Source organism: Rhamphochromis longiceps, linkage group LG2 (assembly GCF_057381845.1).
Source record: "Rhamphochromis longiceps isolate RC_006_pf linkage group LG2, R_longiceps_female_GT1.1, whole genome shotgun sequence".
NCBI lineage: Eukaryota > Metazoa > Chordata > Actinopteri > Cichliformes > Cichlidae > Rhamphochromis > Rhamphochromis longiceps.
In genome coordinates, this window is record NC_140558.1 from 8,652,280 (window position 1) to 8,669,489 (window position 17,210).

General features: G+C 40.8%; 1 protein-coding gene across 1 annotated transcript in view; it reads right to left on the bottom strand.

Annotated features, from left to right (window-relative positions):
* Positions 1-1,452: 1,452 nt before the first annotated feature.
* Positions 1,453-17,210, bottom strand: part of ankrd50 (ankyrin repeat domain 50) — a 41,971-nt gene continuing 26,213 nt past the window's right edge. Inside the window, exons 4-5 of the mRNA XM_085416831.1 lie at positions 2,686-6,230; positions 1,453-2,397 (exon numbers count right to left, since the gene is read on the bottom strand). Coding sequence (XP_085272957.1) covers positions 2,689-6,230 — 3,542 coding nt within the window. The 3' untranslated portion in view covers positions 1,453-2,397; positions 2,686-2,688. The remainder of the gene's footprint in view (positions 2,398-2,685; positions 6,231-17,210) is intronic.

Consider the following 17,210-nt stretch of genomic DNA (forward strand, 5'->3'; position numbering starts at 1 on the left):
AAGTCTTTTTGAAACACAGCTGAATGTTTTCACTGTATACTTTGCATCGATTTGGAATTTGAATAGGAGATAATTCACAATCACAGCCAAAATCCAGTAAAAGCACCCAGTTTCTTTATTGTGAAACTGCGTAAGATTAAATAAAAATGCTATTAAATCAAATCTTTCAGCTACTTCTGTTAGAGCTCTCTTTCAGTTTGCTTTTAACTCAAATGAACAGAGTGAAATGCAGGAGAGGGGGAGGCCGCGATAGCACTTGGCACACTTGTCTGCTCCACTTCAGCGTGATCCATGTGTTGCGATGCCTGCAGTGTCCTGGTTTGGCCCTCTATATCAAATGACCAACAGTGAAGTAGGTATTAACAGCACATGCTGTAGTTTCACAGCTCCAATACAAGAGAGAGAGAGAAAGGGAGAGAGGAAAAAGCTGTCAAAAGAATACAAGTACAAAAATATACGCATGGTGCAGATTTTTCAGGTTTTGGTACATCCCCATAAATCAAATCTCTTTCCTTTGGTGGCTTTTTTATTATCCATCTTGTTTTGGACCATTAACGGCCAACACAATCATTTCTGTCAGCATACTGGCCTCAACTATCTGGCACTGTTACTATAAAAGGATGCGAAATGAAATAAGCAAAAATGTCTGTTTCAGCAGTAAAGCAAATATGTTTATTAAGCACTTTAATATACATCAGAAAATTCCACTTCATAGAATACAGGAATTCTTTTTAAATGAAAGTTGAATGTACATTGGAAGCTATTTACAATCCAATCACTGACAGTCAAATCAAAGATGGCAGACAAAACACAGTCAAGACAAACAAGATAACTGCTTAATAAGACTATACAGTATGTTTTTCCAACACTGTTTCTAAACCCGGTCCTGCTTAGAATCCTTCTACCGTCCCTTCATGGCATACATTTGAGCTACTGTAGTACTGAAGAGCTGAGAGCTTTCACTAGGGCTTATAAGTGTTCGTGCATGCGATAGGCTTCTACTCCTCGATCCCAGTTCTTGGCAATATATCTCACCGTTAACATTATGAAAAGCCTGCAAAAAAATATGACACAGCCTGTAAACACTAACGCAGCTCTATGGAATTCATAAGAAACAGATGTTTCAGTTCCCTCAGTGTCACAGCTGAGCACCTCCTCCCCTCAGTCTCCCACAGGGGTAAGTCGTGTCCAACTGATCCTCAGTGTCTCACAGGGAGGAGGCGGGTTAGAATATACCCATTCAACTTTGGCTTTACAACTTTGCATTACAGACAATGTCACTAACAGCTAGTAGTTGTCTTAATGGCTGAAGCCTTTCTGAGTCTGTGTCATGCCCCTGAAAAATCCAGCCAGGAATTAACTGAAAATGAACCACATGACGATACGGAAACAAAGCTTGGATTTTGTTTCTTGCGATGCAGTAGGTTATACATGTAACTGTGCTGACAAATGTATTTTTAATCACTTGACATTGCTGCTTTTAGCACCAAAATGGATTATTTAAATATTTTTTTTAAATGCACACAAAACAGGACTCACAACAACAACAACCAAAAAAAAAAAAAAAAAATCCCATAGGGACAAAATTATTATTATTTTTGTTTACATTTTCGATGAACCTCCCTCTTTCTTAGATATTTTAATAATGCACAAACTTACATAGCCAACAAATTGGGAGTTCAAAATGACTGCAGGCAACGTCTGAAAACACAGCACCATGATAGAATGTAATGCAAAACCAAAAAGTGGCTTTTTTTCCCCCAAAAATAAATACACTTTTATATACTTGTGATGAAAATAGCTATTGACACATCACACACAAAGTAAGTTTAACACGCTGCTCAAAGTTAACACAGATTATTTGGGGTCTCTAGAAAGGCAGACTATCAATGCGCTTACTTCATACCATGGCATCAGTTACTGTTATGTCCTCTGTTTTGTTACATTGTACTCGCAGTACATTGTTGTCAGTGTTTAAAAAGTAGAACAAACATTAATATAAAATAACAGGAAAAAGCATTGGTACGTTTTCTCAAACAGTTACTTAGATAAAACATGGATGGGATACGAGTGACTAGAACAAATGCATGTCTGTCATTTTACTCTTAAAAGTGCATACACTGTTTATTAAATAGCATTACATTAAATTAAGATGATAGTTTGCATGGATACATGGAGAAGGCTGTAACAGATGTAGGCACATTGAAGTATCAGTTCACATAAGCCTTAGGCAGAAAACAATCTTCCCTAGGTAACATTTTGAGGTCTCCCACTGATGAAAAGTTTAAAAAAAAAAAGTGTTTTTTTTTTTTTTTGTTTTTTTTTTAAATGCAGATGAAAACAGTTGCTTTGGCACATTCCCTCCGCCGTCTGCATGACGAATGGCATTCAAGACATCTGAAATGGCACAGGAATGATTTGGGTTAATGTTTTGCTTGGGAGGCTTTCTTCACGCAAGTCTGATTAAATAAAACTAATGGTGGTTCTATTCAGTGCATTCCGGTATCATCTATGTGCCCATTTTTTGCTCCTTTATTAGTCCTTAGACAAGCCAAAAGCATGTGTTGTTTGCTATGTGCCCTCACCTTTTCTTGATTTCAACATATAAACACATGGTTGCTGTATTACATTAAAATCACATGCTGGAATATTAAAAAAACAAAACAAAAACAAACTCTCTCTTACCAGCTATAATGGAGTCTCCTTTTTGTAGTTAAACCCATGGTCTGATCCTTCAATCTGCAGTTTCAGGGCTTGTTTAAGGCTTAGCTCCGTTTCCCCTATGGGATAGTTCTCTAGAACATCCTGGTGGCCCCTGTTTTGAACAGTCCGTGGAACTGATACCCTACCCAAGAAAACCTGATTACCCTGTAGATGATAGTTGGGGTTTGTCATTATCCCATTCCTCTTCTTCTCAGAACAGCTTTGCTGCTGTATGAAAAACTGATCCTGGCACTGTCCCCTTTCCTGCTGAACTGAACCACCAATCATGATCTTACAATGAGGATCTTTCACTGCGATGTTAGCTACCGATTTATTAATGGCAATTCTCTTGTCAAACTGGGTCATCTCATACTCCAGAACCTGACCTTGGGTTGAGCCACTGTTCTTGATTTTCTTCTTGTCTCCCAGTGTTGTTTTGCTGTTTGCTGTGCTATTTCCAGTTTTAGTTCCCTTTGTTGATTTAAGACCGGATTTCAGCTGAGACCAGTCAAAGTCACTGGATGGGGATGATGGCTGCTGACTAATGGACTTTGTCGTAGAGGACGGAGATACAATAGACTGTCTGCTCCGGCTGCGGGGCAGTGAGTGCTGCTGAATCTGTTCTGTAAATGTCAGTCCGTGAAAACTGTCAATGGGCACTGTCTGTGCTGTGGCTGTAGATGATGTGGTTCTCAAAGAGGAGTTTTTTGAACTCTTGAGAGAATTATTTGACAGGGAGGATTTCTGTCTATCTACAGTGGAATCAGGAGACTCTGACGGTGAACTGAAGGCATGAACAGGCCCGTTCTGTAGACCTCGTCCAGATGACTGCACATCTCCTGCCCCAGTGCTGCCAGAACTACTTGATTTGATGGTGAGGGACTGCATTTTACCAGTCACTGCCAATGGTGTTTTTTCTTCCATGGTATGCACTGGGGAGGGGTTGCAGCCATTTAGAGTTGTAGCTCCATATTTTTCTAGAAGTTTTATAATCATTGAATGGCCACCTTTTGCTGCTACTCTCATTGCCGTTCTTCCAAACTGATCAGCGTGGTTGGGGTCAGCACCGTTTTCAAGAAGTATTTGTACAACATCGATGTGACCCTCCTGGGCAGCTATGCCTAGTGCCGTTGCTCCCTGATTGCATGTGTGATCTACATGTGTGCCATTCTCTATCAAAAACTGCACGACTTTTGTATGGCCTTGCCATGCAGCAGACTGGAGGGCAGATCTTTTTTCATTGTCACAGGCATTCACATCAGCATGGTAGTTAATCAGCAGCCTCACCATTTCAATATGCCCTTGCCAGCAGGATACATGCAGGGCCGTTCTGCCCTCAGTGTCACAAGCTTCCACATTTGCGCCATTTTCAAGGAAATATTCTGTCATGGCCAGCTGATTTTCAAGTGCTAGTATGTAAAGCGTCGGGCGTCCGTCTGCATCTTTGTAATCTATATCAGCACCGTGGCTCAGCAGCAGTTCAACAATCTCCCTGTGACCTTCTAATGCAGCTACCCTGAGAGCATTCCTCCCATCATATCCCCTCTGGTCACTGCATGACTTGTGTTCCAGAAGAATTTGCACACAGTCATAATGTCCCTCTTGTGCAGCTAATATCAGCGGTATTCGACCATCATTATCTACCTCTGTGCAACGAGCACCTTGTTCAATAAGGGCATCGCAAACTTGCCGGTGGCCCTCAAATGAAGCCATGTGAAGCGGGGTCCAGCCTGCATCATCCCTGTGATTCTCATCAAGACCTCTGTCCAGCAGAGTTCTGACCACCTCCACATTACCCTGAGCAGATGCAATGCTCAGCACAGTCCTTCCCTCACTGTCAATACTATCAACAGCAGCCCCCCAAAAAAGTAGTGTGTTGACTACAGATGCATGGCCCATTGATGCAGCAGCCAGAAGAGGGGTGCGGCCATTGTTGTCTGTATGATCCACATCAGCCCCGCCTTCTAAAAGCAAGTCAACTACATCTACATGTCCTTCATAGCCAGCCACGAGGAGAGGAGTCATGCAGTCTTTGTCACAGTGGTCGACCTCTGCACCCCTGTCGATCAAAAGGCTCACAACAGATGCATGGCCTTTACTTGCAGGAACACAGAGAGCAGCGACTGAAAGGGCAGTCCTTCCATCAACGTCTTCATGATTAACTTCGGCTCCATGGTCCAACAGGTGCTCAACAATTTCTCTGTGTCCCATATAGGCTGCAGCAATAAGAGCTGTTCTTCCTTCATTGTCTGCTTTGTTGACCTCAGCGCCATGTTGAAGAAGGTTCAACACAATGTCTTCATGACCTCCCCAAGCAGCAGCTCTTAAAGCAGTTCTGCCATCGGCATCAGCACAGTCCACTTTGGCACCAGCATAAAGCAGAGCAGACACAACTTCTGAATGTCCACCCCATGCTGCTGAACGGAGAGCAGTCCACCCATCGTGATCTGTATGGTTTATGTTGGCCTCACAGCCAATAAGGCAGTTGACCACTTTAGTATGGCCCTGCCTTGCAGCAAGGGTAAGTGCCGTCTGTCCATTGTTATCTTCTAGCTCCATGTTTGCCCCTCTAGATATAAGCAAGTTGACAACATCAAGGTTTCCGCTGTATGCAGCATTACTCAGCAGAGTTTTTCCACCGGAGTCACACTGGTTTACAGATGCCCCATTGTCAAGTAGTGTCCTTATCGAATCCTCTCTTTCTAGGGCCTGTTGTACAATACATGAAGCATGATCATCCTCATTGTTTACGTGTGCACCAGCTTTGACCAGTAGCTGCAGAACCTCCTGTTCCTTTGGTATGGAGGTGCTCAAAGAGTCTTTAGCAGGAGTTCCATTCCAAACCATCCAAAGAGCCAGATTAAATGCTTCAATCTGTAGATTGGAGTTCACAAGATGCAATGCAAATTCCTGCACCTCAAGCGGCTTGAGCTGCTTTGCCCGGCAAGTATAACTCATTGCCAACATCCTATGTCCCTCTGCTGCATTGCACAAGTACTTTTGGGTGCAGTGCTTAACATCTAGTAGCCACTCTGCAAAACTGTAGTGAAAGAGGATTTTAGTGCTCCCAAGGCCATCGACCAATAATTTGGAGAGAATGTCCATCTTTTTCTGAAACTCTTCCATGGTCAGTGTCATGTTTTTGGTCCAGACTGCATGGTACAGTTCTTTGACTGTGAGTGGCCTACAAGTTGCAAGGATTACATTAAGAATTGGTTGTACTTTGGCAAACTGTTTTCTGACAAACAGTCTCTGGCAGAGCCACAGGTAGAGGCCATTAAGAGTGCCCGGGATGTCGCGGATCTCACGAAGCATGATAAAGTTTTCCACCACACCATCCAGGACACGTTCCAGGTAAAGGAAACAACCACTGCTCTTGATGTGAAGTTGGTTAAGCATCTCAGCTGTCTCCTTGGTTAGATGCTGCCTCAGGGCCTCCTCCTGATCCAGCCTGTGAAGGATGTACTGTTGCACGTCCTTGACGATGTAGGCCTTACGCAGATCATCAAGGCTGATTTTGCGGAATCCTGAAACAGAAGGGAAGGACATAAGATGAGACTGATGGCAAATTGAGCTAATAACTTACTCAGTATATTAAAAGATCCAAAAGATTAATTCAAGAATGACCTTTGCTGCATTATTTGCTAATGATGAGTAGAGTTATTCTCCCCACACTGGTCATGTCTGACCTTGAGATCCTGCCCTGTACTTAGTCACTGATCATGTACCTTTGGATAATTAGGTTAAGTCAATCTTATTTCCCAAGGTTCTTAAGATAATTAATAGTAAAGCCAGGTTGTTAAAGAAAATCCTTTCAGAGGAATTGAGAGCATAACCCCTCTAACTGCTGGAAACGGAGACAATCAGTGAGTGTCCACTCTCAGCTTAGCCCATGAAATACCAACAAAAACAAAATCATGTCAATTAGTGGCTTTAGTGTATTGGCTAAAACAGCTATTTCAGCTTAGATAGAGAGTGCCAGCATTAGGGAAAAATGTATAATAATTTAAGTATAAACATGGCTGAAACAATGAATACAGCGTAATAATAATAATAATAAAAAAAACAAGCTAGAAAGCCTTGAAGTAACAATGCAGATAACCATTTAAGAAACAAATCTCACATCCTGAGAGAAAACATAATTTATTTCAACACTGGAATCCACTACATTGGTGATTCAGCCCATTCATTAATTGCAGAGACTAATCAGCTAAAGCATATCTGCTGTAAAATGGAAGAGAGCAAGGGACACGTTATTTGCATGACTGTAACACATCAATGGTCTGTAAAACATTTCTCCAATGCCTTACTTATCATGCAACATGCTCCCACATTGACCTTTAGAAATCCTACTGGGGGGAAAAAATAATCACAATCACTTAATGAATGATCTTTAATGGGAAATCCTCTCTGAGATGTGGAAAAATGGCTCCATAATGGCCTCTGCTAATGGGCATAAAGTGAACTTTCCTTCATGCTTAAACAATCTGTTCATGGTCTGTGTAGTCTGCAGCCTTGAGGGCAGTAGGAGCATTTTTGCATACTTTTATTTACAGTTCCCATGCTTCTCAGGGTTACTAGGACAGGAAAGAAAGTCACCAGGGTCTGTCTCAGTGTTGTTGACATACTGTTTTTTCCCCAACATCTAACAAGCCTCCTACTATGGGAACAACTATCTGGCACTTTCGCTCCCTAAACTGATGTGCTTCTTTGCCAGCCTGAGCATCAATTCATTAAAATAAAGATATTTTATCTTCAGATAAAACAGCTTAAAAGAAGAGAGCATTTAGAAAGGTTTACTAACAAGTTCAAAACTTTTATTCTCCATAGTGAAATGTGATTGCTTTGGTTATATAACATCTCTCCTCAGTATGAATCAGATTCTGTCACCAGGCCTGGAGCAGTCCTCTCTTCATCCGACTGCTATTGTGTGGGTAGAAAAGACAGTGAAATCTTATTCCACGTAGGCCCAACGGTAACCACACACTTCCAGGCCAAATAGCAAACCTAATGACTTTAACAAGAATTCCCAAGCAGGCACTGATAGTTTGAACAGATCCTGGTAAACAGAAGGAGCAACAGGTTCCCTTTATCGCTGGCTTCTGTGTTGGTTTAAGATAAGCAGGTTCCTTCAAACAGTATCTCACAATAATTCCCTTTTACTCTGTCCTTGAGGCCCTTCGTCACATTTCAGCCTGTGAAAAACTGGTTACTTGGTGAAATTAAAACACTCACACTTCGGATAATGGTTACACTTTATTGTAAGGTCTTTACTGTACAACATAAAGCCCACTGAGAAGAGTGTTTTAATCAGTACTGTATACATAAAACTGAATGAAAGAATTTAATCTGTGATACAAGACAAATATTTACTTTGTATTTACTTTTTAAAAGGCACTACTTAAGTGTCATGAAACATCTTATGACTGAGATGCTAAGGAGTGAACAGTTACTGGGATTAAGACAGGACAGGATGAAATAGGATTCATGTAAGATTTCACCCAGAGATCTATTATACAAAAAAATCACGTTCCATTGTTCTTTACATTTGTCTGTATCGTTTTATTTCTTTAGTGATGTGGTGGCCTGTGGTAGATCTAAATGAAAAAGAGGAGACTAAGAATGCTTCTTAACTACAACAAAAAAAAAAAATATATACATCTAAGAGACTCAACAGCCAATCACACACTCCCCACATCTGTCTGCATACAGCATTATGTAGTATTAAGTCTACAATCTGGGACAGAATGAAAACCTGAGTAAGGAAAAAACCAAACTCCCATATAAAAAAAATAATAAATATTATGAAAATATTAAATATGAACATGTAAACACAGGTTTATGTATGGGGCGGTTATGGGAATTCTTTACACTTTAACAAGCTTTAACCCTTGTGATGTCCTCCCGATTTGCATACAATGTGAGCCATCAGGGGTCAAAAGTGTCTCCACTTCATTTGACTGTTTTTTAAAGTATAAAGTATAAATTGTCAATCAATTCAGTGTTACACCTTAGTTTTACTTAAGACCAACACATTAACACAAAATTTACTCAACATTTTACATTTTAGGGCCACCAGACCTTCTTTACAAAAAATAAACCCTGTTTTTTTAGCGAAAACAAATTGAGAAAATTAAATATTTAATTGTTTAGATAATTTTGACTATCTGAATAACTAGAGAGTGCTGTATGTTGAACTTTAGTGAGAATTTTTTTTTTGAACCATTTAAATTTTTTTAATGGCAGCAAATAATCACACTTATTCCAAGTCAACACCAACACACATCATACACCTCAAATGGGAGCACGTTTGTGTCATGAACGACGATCATCTATTGTGTCTTTATCAAGAAATTATGTCCTTTTTGTGCTTCTATGATTAATCTTGTGTCAGCATGAAAACTTCTCTACCAGACTCAGGATGTCATAAACTGGCCATAGCGACTCTACTGGATGCACGGCAGTAAGAATCAACACACCCACATATGCCTACAGCTGCATTCGGTCCATTTTTCTTCCTCTCTTGTTGTCCCTCCTTGTTCATCATTGAGTTGGCTGTAGAGCAGGTCATCTGCTAATTGGATGGTTGTTGGTTCAATCTCTGTGTGCTCTAGTCTGGAGTTCTTACCAAGGTGTCCTTGGGCAAGTTACTGAACCCCAACTTGGTCTCTGATGCATCCATTGGCATGTGAACGTTAAAAAGCAGAATACAAGCAGAATACACTGTGTGTAATGCTTTCAGTACTCGAGTAGAAAAGCCACTGAAGGAGTATGGGACCAGGCACATGTGCTTGGACTGTGGTAGATCATCTTTCTCTGAGGCACATGAGAGAGTCATGCATCGTCTGTCACTGGGAAGGTTAGAAGACCAGATCAGTGTTTCCTCACCTTACTGCAAATATTCCTCTGTCTCAGCTGATTCCTCTTTCCTGCTTGATTCTTTGTCTTCATCATAATTGAAATGGATGATGTGTAGTCCTCTGACACATCTTCTATTTCAGTTTCACATTCTGAAAATTCAAGAAACTTCAAGAAGCCCAGTCACTTTCTCTCCAAGCTCCTCAGACTACCATGTCCTGGATGCCTGAGAACCTACTTGAACATAGTTCAGATTCTTCATCACTTTTCTTCACTTCATAGCCTTCTTCCACTTCTGCAGGTGGCTGATGTGCTTTTTCAGAGAAAGGGTAGCATGTGCTCTAAATATTGACAATATTTTCTATATCTTCTAACCCTGGATCTTCCTGAACATTGATTCTCCCTCCTCATTATACTAGAGGACAATATGTGCTTTGTCCTACTGGTCATTGCTTTGCACAACATGGTAAAAAAAAGTATGCTCATCAAAGTATGCAAATCTCCAGTGCAATGGAGGCTTTTGAGGATACTTTCTGTGTATGTATTATTGTAGAGTCTACCTTACAATACGAAACACTTTGATGCGGCTGTTGTTGTGATTTGGCGCTGTATAAATAAAATTTCATTGAATATAGAGCACCTGCCTCCTCATTGTGCTGCCTGTTGTGGTTGTTATGACCAGTGCTTGACCCCACACATCAGTGATCCAAGATCAAAGATGTTTGAAAACAGTATGGTGTGAAAATACGGCTCTTTGCAACACTTTGTACTTTGGGGTCATTTTTGTCCACGAGGACCACCAACGTTATAAAATTCAATAAAAACCACATAAATAAATCAAATTACTTGAAACTTATTCCAATCATTCATAGTATAGTAATGAATAACTTCTGTTATTTTCAGCCCATTTGATGAATAACAAATACATTTTTGATAGCAAAAGATTTCTTTAGAGGACAAAAATGACCCGTGGACAACACAAGGGTTCCCCATCATTACAGCCACTGAAAGGCCCTAACCCACTTCTAGTATGCCACTGTTTTCAGTAACTGTGCACATTTTCCACACTCCCTTCAGCCTCTTCTCTCCAGCTCCATGACCTCCCGTATCAACTCCCACTACTTCAGTCCTGGAGGAGTCACTGACATTACAAGAGCCAAATTCATGGCAAGCATGTGATGTAGCCATGTAAAAATCACTTCTGTTTCTGAGTACTTAGAGCAGTTGTGATGTCTTTATTTCATTCTTTGTTTACAAACCTTGGCTAAGTACTCATTTAAAAAGGCCTTTGTTATCATGACTCTGGGGTTACTTCAGGGTTTATATCAAAAAGATACAGACTTGACTGAAGGCACCACACGATCCTAATTCGCATTCCTGGTCTCTCTGTGTGCTCACAACTCCCCTGGCTGAAACTTCAAGCAGTAAAGATCAAATTTCAGCCCATCATGTTATCATCAGAGGATCTCTCACTCATCCTTATATCTCATTTTGTCTAGCCTCTTGTTTCATGTCAGGTGTCCAGTGTGTGGGGGGTTTGTTTTCTTTTTCCCTCAGCTTGAAAGCTAATCTAACTGGTGTACATGCTTCCTTTCTCTTCTACTGTTCTGCTTTGCAGGCCAGTGCACAATCACAAGTGCTCCACTTGACACAAGCACACAGTTTCAAATTTACATTTACAGTCTCTCTCGCTAACGACAGAGAGCTTATGTCTTGCGACTTTCTGATGCTCGGATGTCAGTGATGGGTCCTCCTACTTCTTCTGGACCAAATCCTTCTTTGGGCATTCTGGGTTTGCTCCAGCTGGAACAGGAAACCCACTAGCTTGGAAGGGGGAAAGAGGCCATGAAAGGGAAAAATAAGACAAAAAATGCTTCATGCTTTAAGAGACCTCAAAATGCATTTGTTTTTTTTGTTTTTTTATATCCATCGATATATCTCTATATCTATAGATAGATAAATAATAGATATAGAGATATATCTCTATATCTATTATTTATCTATCTATCTATCTATCTATCTATCTATCTCCTCCCCGTGATGATTTCTTCTATTCACAGTGGGACTAAGAAAAACATTCAGTATGCATTACAGCCCAATTCTGGAGATGCTGCTCTATCATGAATATTTTCTCTGGGGAACAGAAGAAAAATGCTTCTGTGCCGTAGTTTATGATAAACTGTTTCTTCTACATTCCACGGTCGCTGACACACCAATTATGAAGATACAGTGAATAGGAAAGCTGGAGGAGGGAAGAGATCGAAATTTGACTGCAGCCACCATGAAATAAAGCACTTGCTCAGATAAGACAAAAAAACCTACAACAAGAAATAAAACAATAGACCTACTTAAGTGCCTTTGCTCACCAAAATTACATCTCCCTTCAGTCACATACTGAAAGATAGCCTACAGCTTCTACTTAAGTCATCAGCAGACATCACTTCAACTGTGAAGTCATGGCAATATTATTGCCCTACTCCTGCCGATAAAGCAATAAAACAACCGCAGGGGGAATGTCATCCAACCTGCATTTGATGACTGCGGTGTAACAGGAACTACTATTAAGTACTACACAAGAATGCATGAACTCTCATTGGCTACAAATACCCAGACGCCTTCCAAGAACCATTTTCTTTCTTTCCAAAACCCAGCAGTCATGAAGGCCTAGATTTTGCACCATTTTAAGTAGGTTACACAAACTGTAGCTGAGCATTGTGTGTGTGTGTTCACTGTGTGTGTGTGTGTGTGTGTGTGTGTGTGTGTGTGTGTGTGTGTGTGTGTGTGTGTGTGTGTGTGTGTGTGTCTCTGTGGATGGTTCAGACCCAGAACAAAAGCGACTGCTAAACAAGCAACAAATGACACATTCATCAGGGTGAGGGATGCAGCTCCTGAGTGCAGGCCTCTGAGCCAGCTGCTGCTCGTTACAGAGCTGGATACCAGCCACAAGAGACAGGGTCTCGCGTACAAAAGAGTGACTGTTTGCTTTCTAGATTAATTTTTCAAATGACGAATGAGCCAGCGTGTGTGCGCGCATGTCTGTCAAAAAAACTTGAGGTCTAAGCTCATCAACTGGGACTGTGGAACGGCAGCTTCTCAGATTCAGCACGATCTTTCGCGAGACCCCATCTTAAGTCACTGGATCCATAAAGAAAACAGAAATCCAAGCCTCACTGCCCTCTCCTCAGGCTCTCCAGTAAACCCACGCTCAACCAAACGTCTGTTCAACAGCTGCAGCGTTCCCAGCTCCAAAAAACACGAGAGAGCCAACCTCCTAAACACAAGTATGTGGAAGAGAGTGAGCTCCAATGGTCTGCAAACTCGAGTCCTATGCAAGTGTGCTACTCTTCAATCTTTGAAAAATACTGCTGAATTCTTTGTTTGATTGTTTACAGACTCCAATTTGGAGTTTAACAGTCAAAAGGCAACAACTCTTTCTGTTTTATTTTGGATAAATGTGGCTTATTCACAAGTGAGAACAGACTGAGGAGCTGAGATCTGAGAGGTTTCGGCTCAAATCTGGAGCTGATTTAACAGCGCAAAGATGCAAACAGTTGCCATGCTACGCGACCACCAGGCGAGACGCAGAAATGATTACACTTAACAATTAATTTAGGTTTGCTTGAGGCGAGGCACATGAAAACACTCCCGCCCGAACATGCCTCTGCTGACTTTCAAACGGGATGTGAAAGAGTTCCAGTCAAACCTGTTGTAGGGCAGCTGAAGAGGGCTGATGTGTTGGGGGTTGGGTTAACAGGAACATATTCACAACAAGGCCACCTGTGCAAAGAATACTACATCAATCATATAAAAATCTATGCAAAACACAGTAGAAATACTAGGTTTTTTCCCACTAACCCACAAAGAGCTTAGTTATTATTTTGAATGGCAGAAGCTCATTAAGATGGTGACAAGAGGCTGACTCAAAGCAGAGCACCTGTCTACCCCATATGAGATATCTACTCTAAGAGACTTGTCACTGCTATTACAGCTAGCTTCTTGCAGCTGCACAGATGGCTGCAAATTTCATTCATGCCAAAGATTCTAACAGAAACCCCAAACAACAGACATAAATCATAAAAAGTAGCATGACATTTGTTCCAAGTGCACATTTATCCATTACTCCATTAAACGTTCAGACTGTCACAGTATCCACTGTGAGTCAAATGCTAGTGTTTTCGAGTTTTAGGGAATAGGGTGATGATCGGAGCACATCAGACAATATGAGCGAGGTGTAAACTAACTGTGGGAATTCTTTACTAGTTTTGGATGTTATACAATTCTCTCAAATATTTAAAAATTTTAAAATAAGTTGCCAAGTATACATTGGCGGTTATGAATATACCTTGGCCCCCAACCTAAATAAGGGCTGTTTGGAAGTGGATATGGAATTCCCATGGAATCTGTTCCAGACTAACTGTCACTGAATCATCAAATAGAACTGATTCTTTCTGAAGATGCAACGTTGTAGCTTTGCAATAATGGTAAGCTTCTGCAACTGACCTTCTGACCATGTTTTTGTTCATCATTACACGGGTTGACCTATGAGTAACCTCATTTGGCTCTACCGCCACATGTTTCCATTCACCTGCATAAAAACTGCTCAGACTAGCTTGACAGCAATCAAGTCAAATAATCCATTATCTAAGATCAACAAGTGTTGCCAGGTAGGCCTGGAAGCATTTTGGGAAGACTTCGCATGTACAGATTACAGATTCAGCATGAGGAAAGCTTTGACGGCTTGCTGCGGAATCAGGCACTTGCAAAGTCATTCTTGGCACACAAGTGAAGAGACAGTGTGGTATATTTAAAAGATAAAATATGTCTTTAGTTGCAGCAACACACTGAAAACCATCCCAGGAATTCTTGAAGGGTATTTTAATTAAGGCTTAATGTAAAAACCCTTCAATTAAATCAAAAACCAACAAGTCTTGCTCTGTGCCACCAAAAGAAATGTGAAAAAATGAAATAAAATCACAGGTTCATTAAAATCTGGCAGAGGCATGCCACATACCAAAGGGCATCACCTCAGGTAGGAAGAGGCCAGCCAGTTTTGTTCGCCGTGCTCACAGTCATGTGACTGCACTGCAGCACCCAAGGTGTTATAGATACAGACATGGTAGACCTGTAATTTGCCCGGCTGACAGACGGCATGGTGGTAAAATTACAGTATTCAACAGGGATTATGGTCTCCAGCTCATCCAAAGTGAGGCTCAACATGCAGCCTCACAGACGACAACTTATACATGAATACGGACATAAATCAGTTTGTCCGTGTAAGCCAACTAAAGAAGAAGAAGAAAAAAAAAAAGAGGGGTAAGCTTATTAATAGCATCTTGCTTGCTTTTGTTAGCCATGGTGACAGAGAATCTATAACGAAAACTAAAAAGAGAACAGAGTGAACTTTGTGTTTTAATAGTAGGAGGCATTTGCTGAACGTGATTTTGGTTTAGTGTTGAGCAATTTAGTCTCTGGTGAAGGCCGCAGCATGACCAAAATATGTTGGAATCAATTATTAAATTCTTTTGACTATTAACTGTGGAAGTGCTTCTTCTTTCACTGCTGAAAAGTCTTGGCATTGTTAAGCTCCAAATTCATCTGTTGTTTGTGCAACCATATATCCAGTTGTCCAAACTGTGCCACAAAATGGCATTTTACTGTGGAGTCAGTAAGCAAAGCCGTTTTTGCCTCTCTTCGGGGAGCATTCCACAGCAGAAAAGAAATAAACTGTCCTCGCTGCTTTATGACTGTGTTTGTCTTGTCAGTTGGCCAGTAAGATCTTGCGGTCCCTCCAGAGAGGTCTTACATTTGACCAAAAAGAAACCTTACCAAAAAAAACACATCTAGTGCGATGTTAAGAGTTTTGCTGACCTTTCTGTGAAGGGATTCAACCATAGGCCTCCAGACAAAGGGCTTCTTGAAGAAGTGCATGCACTTTAAAACAGAGCTGCTCTTTTCTTTTGTGGTCACTAGTGGTAAATTAGTTCAGCTTCTTGGCATGTTGGGTTAAGAAAGCTCCATTCATGGTGGACAGAACGAAGGTGGAAGATGTGGTTCAAGCCCTTGCTAGGGTGGTCTACCCTCACCCGAAAAAGACACAAATACAGGAAACAGAAACACAGTCCCACCCCAGAGTAGCACAATTTCCTGAAAGTGTAGCTTTTACTACACAATAGCTGTGAAATCTAATGACTTATCTATATGCAAGCAGTCCTGCAAATTACTCTTGGTTTTTTTTTAAAACAAAAATCCTCACGAGCATGAGCAAATGTGTCACGTTGGGAAGGAAATGAGTAAACCCACCATCAAAATGTCTCAAAGGATGAGTGTCTTTTTAAAGCAGCCACACACTCCTGTAACATTCCTAAGACTAAGCTGGGGTATAACCGTATTAATTAAAGCTGTGATTCATAACCAAGACAAGCTTTTATGTGAGGTTTTGTGGTGGCTACTTTCCAAGTTTTGACTGGTAGGCCCCCCTTAACGCTGGCAACGTTGCTCCTTTTCACCCACTTGAAGAAGTAAAATCGGGAAAGGAGTTAAAATAATTATGTATTTTATTACAGTGGAAATCAATCTAATTGAAGTTGCTGTAACACTCCTGAGCAGGAATGTGCTTGTTTAAGGGGAGTCATTATGTTTCACAGCTTCAGGAGCACACTGATACTATATTATTATAACTACTGGCACTCCATGCCTTCTCCATCCTTCCTCATCCCTCGCTCATGTTGGCTTTTCACTCAAAATCCTAAATACAGCTTGCACGAGGTTTTGTTTTGCGTTTCCTTTAAAACAGGCTCTATCACAGTTACCTTCCTCCTTCTGTACTCGAGGATTATTCAGAAGATGCTTGCAGACAGAAGAAAAGATTTCGGTAGCAATTCTCTCCTCACTCTGATTATCTCAGATCTTAAAAACACATGCCTTGAGCTCTCCATAAGGTTGGCTGTTAGCCGGTAATACTTGAATTAAATAAAAAAAATAAGCTAAAATATGGACATTAGGTAGGAGTTATGATTTTTGAGTGCAGAAGCTTCAGCAGTAATCATCAGCAAATGAAATATTCAGCGTACAGCTCGAACATTGCACAGCCCTTTCTGGATGCTAATTGGTGGAGAGGTTTGCCTCACTGTCCCAGTGGGAGTCTTGCAGGACAGCAAGACTTCCATCCACAAGTACTGCCCATATATGTTTGTGCCAAGGTTGGCAAAAGAAAGGTAAACAGAGTGAATTGAAGTGACAGTATACAGGACCCAGATACACATGTATCTGAGACGCTGTGGCCTGTTAATCTTAAAATTTTTTGTTTGGTTCTTAACCAAAAATGTTTTATCTAAATTTTTTAAAGTTATTAGCAAAAAGTTAATGATGCAGTTCATTTCTGATAAATTATAAAACATAATTTTAAGCACTTTGTACCTAGAGAACAAACCAAGACTTTAGATTATCAGACTGAGGCAAAGTGTCTGCTAAAAATACCCCCCCCCCATATCGTTTACAAGTAAGAAATGGCAGTGATTATTACCTTAGTCCAGTTGTATATATTTTTTCTATTTATAGCACCAGACTGGATTTACACTTTGATCTGATGAGTCAACCCTGTCTGCATTTTTGTGTCACTGTCAGGAATGTCGTCACCGTGCTACAACTGT